This window comes from Carcharhinus amblyrhynchos, chromosome 9 (genome assembly GCF_965287045.1).
Source record: "Carcharhinus amblyrhynchos chromosome 9, sCarAmb.v2.hapA, whole genome shotgun sequence".
Taxonomy (NCBI): domain Eukaryota; kingdom Metazoa; phylum Chordata; class Chondrichthyes; order Carcharhiniformes; family Carcharhinidae; genus Carcharhinus; species Carcharhinus amblyrhynchos.
In genome coordinates this window covers 85,964,813-85,977,694 of record NC_137332.1, presented here as the reverse complement: position 1 = coordinate 85,977,694, position 12,882 = coordinate 85,964,813, and the positions used below count along the sequence as shown (strand labels likewise).

General features: G+C 44.7%; 1 protein-coding gene across 4 annotated transcripts in view; it reads left to right on the top strand.

The window, feature by feature from the left end:
• The window catches only part of rabgap1l (RAB GTPase activating protein 1-like), a 462,369-nt gene that overhangs the window by 91,311 nt on the left and 358,176 nt on the right, over positions 1 to 12,882 (top strand). For all 4 annotated transcript variants that reach the window (XM_080196010.1, XM_080196008.1, XM_080196011.1 and 1 more), the window contains 2 exons: positions 2,352 to 2,509; positions 3,166 to 3,276. In XM_080196010.1, the coding sequence (XP_080052136.1) occupies positions 2,352 to 2,509; positions 3,166 to 3,276 (269 nt within the window). The remainder of the gene's footprint in view (positions 1 to 2,351; positions 2,510 to 3,165; positions 3,277 to 12,882) is intronic.

Here is a 12,882-nt window from a genome sequence, read left to right as displayed (position 1 = left end):
GATCTACCCACTTGGTCACCATCTCAAAAAATTCAATCCAATTTGTTCGGCATTACTTTCCTCTGACAAAGCCATGCTGACTATCCCTTATCAAATCTTGCCTCTCCAAGTGGTGGTAGATGCTCTCCTTCAGAATTTTTTCTAATAGCTTTCCTACCACTGATACGCAACTCAGTATCTCTAGTTCCCTGACTTCTCTCTACAACCGTTCTTAAATAGCGGAACCACATTAGCTGTTCTCCAGTCCTCAGGAAATTTCCGCCATGGCCAGAGAGGAATTAAAAATTTGGATCAGAGCTTCTGCAGTCTCCTCTCTTGCCTTCCATAACAGCCTGGGAGACAATTCATTCGGACCTGGAGGTTGTCCATTTTTAAGCCTGTCAAACACTACCAATACCTGGTCCTTCCCTGTGTCAATTTGCTCAAGCACCTCAGAGTATCCCTTTCTGAATTCCATACCTTCATCCTCATTCACTTGGGTGAAGACGGATGTGAAATATTCATTCAATATTTGACCAACATCTGTGGCTCCAATCATAGATTGCCCCCTTGTTCCTACTGAGCCGTATTCTTTCTCTGGTTACCCTCTTCCCGTTTATATACTTACAGAATATCTTGGGATTTCCCTACTTTTACTAGGCAGATCTTTTTCATATCTCCTCTTTGCCTTCCTAATTGTTTTCTTAAGTTCATTCCTAAACATTCTATACTTTAATAATGCCCTGTTGATTTGCTCCCCTTATGCTAGATACCTTTCTCATTGTATCCTGAATATCTCTGGTCATCCACGTTTCTCTAAGCTTGTTACTCCTTCCTATCACCCTTGAGGGAACATGCTGGCTTATACCCTCCCCCTTTCCTTTTTGAAAGCCCCCCACTGCTCTTCTGTACATTGCCCTACTAATAACTGTTCTCAGTCTACTTTGACCAGAGCCTGCATTATGTCACAAAACTCCACATTCTCCTTAAATTCAAAACATTTTTTTTGTAACTTGTCTATTTCTTTGCCCACAAGAAGCTAAATTGTACCATATTGTAATCACTGTCACAAAAATCCTCCCCCATCAGCACCTCAGTCACCTGTCTGACTTCATTCCCCAGAATTAGGTCCAGCACAGCTCGTTCCCTTGTTGGACCCCCTACATATTGCTCTGAAAAGCTCTCTTGTATATGTTTTAAGAAATCCCCTCCATCCAAATTCCTAACAATATCCCAATTAATAGTAGGAAAGTTGAAATCGCCTCCTTTAATTACCCTATTATTGTTTCTGCACACCTTTGCGAATTGTGTGCATATTTGCTTCTCAATTTCCCATTGACTATCTGGGGGTCTGTAATATGACTGTAATAGAAATATTACTGCCCCTTTTTTATTCCTGAATTCTAACCACAAAGCTTCATTTGATGCCCTCTGCAAAATATCATCTCTCCTTACTGCAGTAACTGACTCCTCAACTAAAGATGCAATGCCTCTTCCACTTTTACCCCTTCCCCTGTCTTGCCTGAAGATCCTATATCCTGGAATGTTGAGTTTCCAATCCTGCCCCTCCCTCAACCACGCCTCTGTGATGGTTGTTATGTCACAATTCCATGTGTCAATCATCACTCTCAACTCATTCATTTTACCTGCAATACTCCTGGCATTAAAGCAGAGGCTGCTCAGTCTGGCCTTAATCCTTTGAAACTTAACACTGCCTCTGACTTGATTGTTTTACTGTTTTATGGTTCTGTGCCCTTATTCTGTGTCTCCTCCCCCTGCCAAATTAGTTTAAACTCCTCCCAACAGCACTAGCAAAACACCTGGCAAGGATATTAGTCCTGCTCTGGTTCAGATAGAGGCCATTCCACTTGTATAGGCCCCAGCTTCACCAGAAATGGCCCTGTGATTCAGGCATCTAAAACCCCCCTTTCTGCACCAACTCTTAAGCCATGTATTCATCTGTACTATTCTATTCTGTGGTCGCTATAATGTGGCACTGGGAGTAATTCAGAGATTACAACCCAAGAGATCCTGCTAAAAAAGCCTAGCTTCCTGAACTCTTGATGCAAGACCTCATTCCTCTTTTTGCCTATGTTATTGGTACCAACTTGTACCATGACCTCTGCCTTATCACCTTCCCCCTTCAGGGGGCCCTGTTGTCATTCAGTGACGTCCCATAATTTTACTCTTTTGGCCCCCAATATTTTTCTTGTGAATCTAGGCTGTTCTCCCTCAAAGACCAATTCCTGAGTTGTGACACCCAGATGTGAACCTTGGGTTCCAGAGGGGGACCTAACTGGAACTTTAGAAGTGGTCACGTAGGAGAGAGCAATGCTGTGGATCTAAAGCTGTACGTTTCTGCTTCTCTTCAGGTCAGCCGAATCCTTTACAGTTTTTCCACTGCTTTTCGCCGATCTTCCAAACAAGCAGCAGAGGTAAAAGACATGGGCGATGCAAGTCCTGAGAGTGACAGCTACAACTTCACTGTCTCTCTTGAAGTGAAGGAGGATGATGGAAAAGGCAATTTCAGGTGACGCGACTGAAGATTTCAAACTGAGCACTGGGATGCTGCAGCTTTGGGACTTGGTGCCAAACCGTAGTTAGTCAGCCTTAGTGAAAAAAAACTTGAATTTAGCATTTCTCATGGCCATTTCACAGCCTCCCAAAACAATTTACTTTATTTACAGTACAGACTTACATTACATAAGTGAAAATTATTGGCAGATCAGAAGATTGCACACAACATAAAAGCCAGCAAAGAATGAGAAATTGAGAATATGAGAGAAAGCTCGCTTGAGATGTAAAACCACATAATAAGAGTTTCTACAGACATTCAAAAAGAAAAAGGTGACTAAAGTGAGTGTTGGTTTCCCAGAGAGTGAAATGGGGAATTAAAGAAATGGCTTTGAATGGAAACTCTGTGTCTATCTTCACTCAGAGCACACAAATAATATCTCAGAAATAAACGTAGATCAATAATTGAAAGGAATGGGGGAACTTAAAACAATTACAATTATCAGGGAATGAATACCGAGAAAACTGAGAACTGAAGGCTGACAAGTGCTTGGGTCTTGATGGATTCCATTCTCGGATCTTAAAAGAAGCGGTTGCTGAGATAATGGAGGTATGGAGAGAGTGATGAGTCGAGGATGTGAGCAATGACAACTTCTTATATTGCCTTCACAGTGCTGTACCCAAGGATAGAGAGAAACTGTATTTCAAATTGCGACAGGGAATAGAGAAGAAACTGATCATCACCGTGCAGCAAACGTCAAACTGTGAACTGGCTGTTGAGCGGTAAGCTTATTAAGCTGACCTTGTAAATTAGACATTGAAAGCGTTTCTAATAAGGACTGAAGCCTCTGTTTTAGAGCAATTGACAGAGAGGCTAGCCATTTGGTGTTTTCACAACCTCTTCCGCGCAGCCTTCTGAGTGATATTGTTGTATAAAATCGCATCTCGTACCCCACTTTCTGACTTATGGTAGGAATTAACTCTGTGATGTCTTGTTCAGGGTTTCATGCTTCATGGGTGTTCCAATGCAGTAAGAGTTTGATCTGTCCTTCCTGATACTACATAAGAAATAGGACTAGGGTAGGCCATCTAGCCCTTCGAGCTTGCCCCACCATTCAATAAGATCATGGCTGATCTGAAGTGGATCAGTTCCACTTTCCTGCCTGCTCCCCATAACTCTTAATTCCCTTATCTATCAGAAATCTATCCCCCTCACGATAAAGGCCAACATTCCATTTGCCTTCTTGATCACCTGCTGCACCTGCAGACTGAGTTTTTGCGATTCGTGCACAAGGACCCCCAGGTCCCTCTGCACAGTAGCGTGCTGCAACTTTTCACCATTTAAATAATATTCCACCCTACTATTGTTTCTTGCAAAGTGGATAACCTCACATTTGCTAATTTATACTCCATCTGCCAGGTCTTCGCCCACTCACTCAGCTTATCCAGATCTCGCTGCAGACTTTCTGCGTCCTCCATGCAATTCGCTTTTCCACTCATCTTCGTGTCATCAAATTTTGTTACCCTACACTCAGCCCCCTTCTCCAGATCGTCTGTGTATATGGTAAACAGTTGACGCCCCAGCACCGATCCCTGCGGCACGCCACTAGTCACCAACTGCCAACCAGAAAAGCGCCCATTTATTCCAACTCTCTGCTTCCTATTAGACAGCCAATCCTCAATCCACGCTAACACTTTACCCCCAACTCTGTGTACCCTGACCTTCTGCAGCAACCTTTGGTGAGGTGCCTTATTGAACGCCTTCTGGAAATCTAAAAACACCACATCCACCGGTTCCCCTCTGTCTACCACACTAGTCAAGTTTTCATAAAAATCCAGTAAATTCGTCAAACACGATTTTCCCTTCACAAATCCATGCACTGACATACATGCACCTACAGCAGCGGTCTCCAAACTTTTTGGTATGAGGGCCATATTGTATATTTTACACATTGTCGCAGGCCAAAGAAAAGAACGTTTTGTAAATGAATGAATAAAATTTAGTTGCTGCGGGCTGGATGTGGTCCACGGGCTATAGGTTGGAGACCCCTGATGTACAGTATAAGCTGCTGGTTAGCTAATGAAGTGTGAACTGCCCCTGATTTTGAATCTCTCCCTTACACTCTTGCTCAACTCTTTGATTCTCAAGTGGTAGCATCTCCATTGGTGGCCTGCCTGAGATCAGACAATTCAGCAGCTTCAAACCTGGGACATAGTATGTCTGTGTGGTGTGACCATTCACTGCACAACCAGGGGAGCATTTAAACTACTGTGGCAGGGATGGGATCCCAGGAGTAGGATCAGATTCATAGAACATAGAACATTACAGTGCAGAACAGGCCCTTCGGCCCACGATGTTGCGCCGACCAGTTAAAAAACAATGACCCACTAACCTAAACCAATCCCTTTTCGTCCATGAACCTATCCACGGATCTCTTAAACGCCCCCAAACTAGACGCATTTACAACTGCAGCAGGCAGGGCATTCCAATCCCTCACCACCCTCTGGGTAAAGAACCTACCCCTGACATCCGACCTATAACTACCCCCCCTTAATTTAAAGCCATGCCCCCTCGTGCTAGATTTCTCCACCAGAGGAAAAAGGCTATCACTATCCACCCTATCTAAACCTCTAATCATCTTATATGTTTCAATAAGATCCCCTCTTAGCCGCCTTCTTTCCAGCGAAAACAACCCCAAATCCCTCAGCCTCTCCTCATAGGACCTCCCCTCCATACCAGGCAACATCCTGGTAAACCTCCTCTGCACCCTCTCCAAAGCCTCCACATCCTTCCTGTAATGTGGGGACCAGAACTGCACACAGTACTCCAAGTGCGGCCGCACCAGAGTTGTGTACAGTTGCAACATAACGCTGCGGCTCCTAAATTCAATCCCCCTACCAATAAACGCCAAGACACCGTATGCCTTCTTAACAACCTTATCTACTTGATTCCCAACTTTCAGGGATCTATGTACACATACACCTAGATCCCTCTGCTCATCCACACTATTCAAAGTCCTCCCGTTAGCCCTATACTCAACACATCTGTTATTCCTACCAAAGTGAATTACCTCACACTTCTCCGCATTAAACTCCATCTGCCACCTCTCAGCCCAGCTCTGCAACCTGTCTAAGTCTTCCTGCAAACTATGACACCCTTCCTCACTATCTACCACACCTCCGACCTTGGTGTCATCAGCAAATTTACTAATCCACCCAACTATACCCTCATCCAGATCATTAATAAAAATTACAAACAGCAGTGGCCCCAAAACAGATCCCTGAGGCACACCACTCGTAACCGAACTCCATGATGAATATTTACCATCAACCACCACCCTCTGTCTCCTATCCGCTAGTAATTCAGGTCAAGAAAATTGAGATAGAACATTAGCTAGTGATGTTGAAGATTAAGCAATAGAATTACAGGAGAAAGAATGTTTAAAAAGTGTCCAGCAAGGGAAATTGATGGGTTAAATTGTTTCAATGCAAGGAGTATTGCAAGCAAGGTAGATGGGTTCGGGGCATGGGTAGACACATGGCAAAGAATGGTAGGCACATGGCATATGATGTCATTGCTATAGTGGCAACCTGGCTAAAAGAGGGCAAAACAGGCAGCTCAGTATCCTGGGTTACAGAGTCTTCAGACACGGTAGAGTAGGAGATAAGTAAGGAGGGGGAGTATTACTAATGGTTAAAGAATCAATTTCAGTTGTGAGAAGGGATGACAGACTGAACAGGTCAACGAGGCTTTATGGTTTGAGCTTAGAAATAAAAAAGGGGCAGTCACACTAGTGTAGTGGATGTTGTGTTGTGGATTTTACAGGTGTTTGACGCATGACAGATTGGTCAAAAAAGTAAAAGCCCATGAGATGCAGGATAATGTGGCAAACTTGATGAAAAATTGACTTAGTAACTTAGTTGACTTACCCTTGCGAATGGAAAGTTAGACCATAGACCATAGAATATAGAACAGCACAGTACAGGCCCTTCGGCCCTTGATGTTGTGCCAAACTTCGTCCGAAACCAAGATCAAGCTATCCCGTTCCTATTGTTCTGGTAAAGTTGTTTCAAGTGGTGTTCCACAGGGTTCGGTGTTGGGTCCCTTGCTGTTTGTGTTATATATTAACGATATGGATGTGACTATGGGGGCATGATTGGAAAATTTGCAGAAGACACATAGGTTGGCCGAATAGTAGATAGCGTAGAGAATAGCTGTAATCTGCAAAATGATATTGATGAGTTGGTGGAGTGATTGGTAAAGCTTGACTTTTCCTCACACAGAGAAGTGTGTGGTAATGCATTTGGGGAAGCCAAACAGTCATAGCGAATGCACAATGAATGGAATATACTAAGAAGTGTAGACGAAGTGAGAGTTCTTGGCTTACTAGTACATAGGTCTCTAAGGCAGCAGTTCAAGTAGACAGGGTTGCAAAGAAGACATATGGAATGCTTTCCTTCAGTAACAGAGGTGTAGATTATAAAAGTAAGGATATAATGTTGGAATTGTATAAAACACTGGTGAAGCCACAACTGGAATAGTGTGTGCAGTTCTGGTCACCATATTACAGGAAGGACATAATTGCTCTGGTGAGAGTTCAGAGGAGATTTATGAGAATGTTGCCAGGCTAGAAAAGTGTAGCAATGTGGTGGGATTGGATAGGTTGGGGTTACAAACAAAGAAGACTGAGGACGCAAAGGGTGGTGGATATTGGGGATTCGCCGTCCGAGTTGATGTTGGAGGCAGAGACCCTAAGCTCTTTTAAAAAGTAACTGGATCTGCTCCTGAAATGCTGAAAGCTGCAGGGCTGTGGGCCAAGTGCACAAAGGTGGGACCAGAAAAGACACCAGTCGAATGGCCTCCTCTGTGGTTCTGTTTAAAATCTGCCTGGTGTATTTTCATAATGACTTAGCTTGCTAACACATTTTCTGGCAAAGCTCAGCTGCATTCTCGGATTCAATTTGTCCCAGTTGAGCACATGCCAGTTGGGAAATCACAGCTGGCCTCACCATTCAGGTATTAGGGGGAGAAATGTCACCTTGTATCCTTGCCCTTGCTCGTAACCCAGCAATGTCTACTGAAGTTGCATCATTACTCTGTGCCCACCTCCCGTCCCCCAATCGCCACGTGTCTCCTCTCCCCCGGTTGCCATGTGTGTGTTTGCTCGCCAAATGCTCATTTGGTTCTTTGTGGTAATGAATGATGTTCATTGCTAATGTTGCATAGATCTGTAAAATCTTGCGAAGCCAAGTTAATGGAACTGTCCTATTTACGTTGTACATAACTGCATTGTTCCTAGATTTTGGAGTCCGGATAGAGTCTTCTATAATCAATTTGATTTACTGTGTACAGTGATAACATTCAAAAGCACTCTGGCAAAATGCGATAGGGACTGGAAAGCATTTGCCGCTGATTTCATTCTCCCTTTCTGAATTGAAAATTAAATTCATTCAAAATTTCATTATTCAATAACCTAATTAAATGCTGTCTCCCAAATGAAGCTTAGGAAATGTTTAAAAATATATTCTGGTATTTTGATACTGTGGAATGTGTTTTGAGAACACTAACTATTGCCACAATTCAGTGAATGATTATCTTTCAGAATGTTAACTTAACATTGTGTTTTTAGAAGTTTATATAACAGTTCAGTAGGAAAATGTTGGACTGAATATGACTTGAACACAGGAAAATACCTCGACAGTGAAACACTGTGATATACCCAGCCCATGCTGAAACACCCCTACAGAGAATTACTGTGAGATATACCCAGTCCCCACTGAAACACCCTGCCCAGTGAAACAATGAGATACACCCAGCCCTCACTTAAACATCCTGACAGTCAAACACTGTGAGATATACCCAGCCCACACTGAAACACCCGAGAGAGAAACACTGAGATATACATAGACCCAGTGAAAGACCCCGACAGGGAAACACTGCGTTATACCCAGCGCACACTGGAACATCCCAACACTGAAATAAACATAGCCCACACTGAGTGACCCTGACAGTGAAACACTGAGATATACCCAGCCGAGAGTGAAACACCACAACAGAGAAACACTGCGATATACCCAGCCCCCACTGAAACACTCCGACACTGAAATTCTGAGATATACATAGCGCACGCTGAAATGCCCTGACAGAGAAACACTGAGATATACCGAGTGCACACTGAAATATCGCGACAGAGGAATACTGAGACGTATCCAGCACACAGTGAAATGCTGCGAGATATACCCAGCCCTCACTGAAACACCCCGACAGAGAAACACTATGATATACCCAGCCCACACTGAAGCACCCCAGCACTGAAACACTATGAGATATACCCAGCCAACAATGAAACACCCCAACTATGAAACATTTGTCGGCTGGGTATATCTCAATGAAACACCCCAACTATGAAACATTTGAGATATACCCAGCCGACAATGAAACACTAAAATATACCCAGCCCACCTAGAAATACTGTGAGGTATACCCTCCTCACACTAAAACACCCCAACAGAGAAACACTAAGACATACCTAGCCCACACTGAAACATCCCGGCACTGATATACTGTGAGAATAACCCAGTGCACATTGAAGCACCCCGGCACTGAAGCACTGACATATACCCAGTCTTTAATGAAATACCACGCCCATGAAACATTGAGATCTCCCCAGCCCACACTGAATGACCCTGACAGAGAAACACAGAGATTTACCCAGCCCACACTGAAACACACCGGCACTGAAACACTGAGATATACCCAGCCCTCACCAAAACACCCTGACAAAGAACAGAAATATACCCAGCCCTCACTGAAACACTCCTACACTGGAATGCTATGAGATCTCCCCAGCCCACACTGAACACCCCGACACTGAAACACAGATCTACCCAGCCCACACTGAACACCCCGACAGAGGAACACTGAGATTTACCTAGCCCACAGTGAAACACCCCGACACCGAAATACTGTGAGAAAAAGCCAGTGCACGTTGAAGCACCCTGACACTGAAGCACTGGCATATACCCAGCTCACATTGAACACCCCGACAGAGGAACACTGAGATGCACCCAGCCCACACTGAATGACCACGACAGAGAAACACTGAGATATACTCTTCCTACGCTGAAACGCTGTGAAAGAAACCCAGTGCATACTGAAACACTCTGAGATATACCCAGCCCTCTCTGACAGGGAAATGCTGTGAGATATACCCAGACCTCTCTGACACACCCTGACAGTGAAACACTCAGATATACCCAGCTCTCACTGAAACACTGATATACCCAGCCAACAGTGAAACACTGAGATATACCCAGCCCACACTGAACACCCTGACACTGAAATACTGAGATATACCCAGTGCACACTGAAGCACTGAGATATAATGTGGAGATGCCAGCGTTGGAGTGGGGTAAACACAGTAAAAAGTCTCACAACATCAGATTAAAGTCCAACAGGTTTATTTTTAGCAAACGCCACTAGCCTTCGGAACTGGCTGTTCCTTTGTCAGGTTCCTTTGCTGTCCACCTGGACTTGTTGGACTTTAACCTGGTGTTGTGAGATTTTGCACTGAGATCTACCCAGCCCTCACTGAAGCACCCTGACAGTGAAACACTGAGATCTACCCAACCCACAGTGAAACACGCTGACAGAGAAACGCTGTGAGACATACTCAGCCCACACTGAAACACTGAGATATGTGACAGGTTTAAGGTGCTGGGAAGCAAGTACAGAGGAGATGTTAGGGGAAAGTTTTTCACTCAGAGGGTGGTGAGTGAGTGGAATCGGCTGCCGTCAGTGGTGGTAGAGGCGAACTTGCTGGGGTCTTTTAAAAGACTTCTGGATGAGTATATGGGATCTAATGGCATTGGAAGTTACAGATAGTTCTATGGCTTGGTAGGTATAGATGTGATCGGCGCAACTTGTGGGCTGAAGGGCCTGTTTGTGCTGTAGTGTTCTATGTTCTATGTGTCCAGCCCACAGTGAAACAGAGTTATACCCAGCCCTCAATGAAACACCCCGACAGTGAAGCACTGAGATATACCCAGCTAACACTGAAATGCTGTGAGATGTACCCAGCCCTCACTGAAGCACCCCGACAAAGAAATGCCGTGAGATATACCCAGCTCGTGCTGAAACACCCCAACAGTGAAGCAGTGAGATATACCCAGCGCACACTGAAACATCCCGGCGCTGAAACGCTATGAGAAATATCCAGCCCTCGCTGTAGCATTCCAACACTGAAACACAGATATACCCAGTGCTCATTAGTAGTTATATTATTAGTAGGGGGTAGTTATAGGACAGATGTCAGGGGTAGGTTCTTTACCCAGAGGGTGGTGAGGGATTGGAATGCCCTGCCTGCTGCAGTTGTAAATGCGCCTAGTTTGGGGGCGTTTAAGAGGTCTGTGGACAGGTTTATGGACGAAAAGGGATTGGTTTACGTTAGTGGGTCATTGTTGTTGTTTTTTTTTAACTGGTCGGCGCAACATCGTGGGCCGAAGGGCCTGTTCTGCGCTGTAATGTTCTATGTTCTATGTTCATTGAAACACACCGACAATGAAACAATGTGAGAAATACCCAGCCCACACTGAAGCACCCCGACACCGAAATGCTGTGAGATATACCCAACCCAAATAGAAAAACCTGACACTGAAACGCTGTGAGATATACCCGGCCCTCAATGAAACACCCTGACAGTGAAGAACTGAGATATACCCAGCGCACACAGAAACACCCCGGCACTGAAACGCTGTGAGGTATACCTAGCCCTCGCTGACACACCCCCAACAGTGAAATGCCGTGAGGTATGCCCAGCGCACACTGAAATACCCTGACAGAAAAACACTGAGAGATACCCAGACCTCTCTGATACATCCTGAGAGTGAAACACTGTGTGATCTAACCAGCCCACACTGAATCACCCCAACAGTGAACCACTGTGAGGTCTACCCAGCGCACACTGAAAGACTGCGATATACCCAGCCGACAGTGAAACACTGAGATATACCCAGTCCACACTGAAAAGCTGAGATATTCCCAGGCCAATCTGAAACTCCCCGACACTGAAATCTGAGATATACCCAGGGCATACCGAAATACCCCGACACTGAAGCACTGAGATGTCCCCAGCCCACAGTGAAACACCCCGACAATGAAACATTGAGGTATACCCCACATTCACTTGTTGAATAGGAGCACAGTTCAAATTATTTTAAATCTAACTGTAACTATTTGATTTTTGTCAACATTTAGTCACGTTTTGAGGTAGCTTTCAATGCACCAAACATGAACAAGGCAGCAAAATGGTGCAGTTATTGGCTTTCAAAACCAGTGGCCAAAGGTTGCGCCAGGTGCATTTGTACTGGAGGAGAGAGAAGTAGACAGGATAGCAGTGGAAGGGTGCGTTTCTGCATGGAGGGCTGTGACAAGTGGTGTTCCTCAGGGATCAGTGCTGGGATCTTTGATGTTTGTTATATATATATAAATGATTCGGAGGAAAATGTAACTGGATTGATTAGTAAGTGTGCAGACTACATAAAGGTTGGTGGATTTGCGGATAGCGATGAAGACCATCAGAGGATACAGCAGGATATAGGTCAGATGGAGACTTGGGCGGAGAGGTGGCAGATGGTGTTTAATCCAGGCAATTGTGAGGTAATGCATTTTGGAAGGCCTAATACAGATAGGAAATATACAGTAAATGGCAGAATCCTTAAGAGTATTGATAAGCAAAGGGATCTGGGTGTACAGGTACACAAATCACTGAAAGTGGCAATGCAGGTGAAGAAGGTAGTCAAAAAGGCATACGGCATGCTTGTCTTCATTGGCCAGGGTATTGAGTTTAAAAATTGGCAAGTCATGTTGACGCTTTATAGAACCTTAGTGAGGCCACTGTTGGAATATAGTAAAGAACAAAGAACAACCCAGCATGGGAAACAGGCCCTTCGGCCCAACGAGCCCGTGCCGCCGCATCACCCTACACCTATTCTACTCTGCATGTCTACGAATGGAATCTCTAACTTAGCCAGATTCAGGGGAGAATAGTGTCAATTTGGTAAAACCAATCAGCCTAAGAGCACATCTTTGGGGTGTGGGAGGAATTAGTGTTCAGTTCTGGTCACCACACTACCAGAAGGACGTGGAGGCTTTGGAGAGGGTACAGAAAAGATTTACCAGGATGTTGCCTGGTATGGGGGGGGCATTAGCTATGAGGAGAGGTTGGAGAAACTTGGTTTGTTCTCACTGGAGCAACGGAGGTTGAGTGGAGACCGGATAGAAGTCTACAAGATTATGAGAGTAGATAGTCAGAAGCGTTTTCCTTAGGGTGGAAGAGTCAATTACTAGGGGGCAAAGGCTTAAGGTGCGAGGGGCAAGTTTTAAAAGAG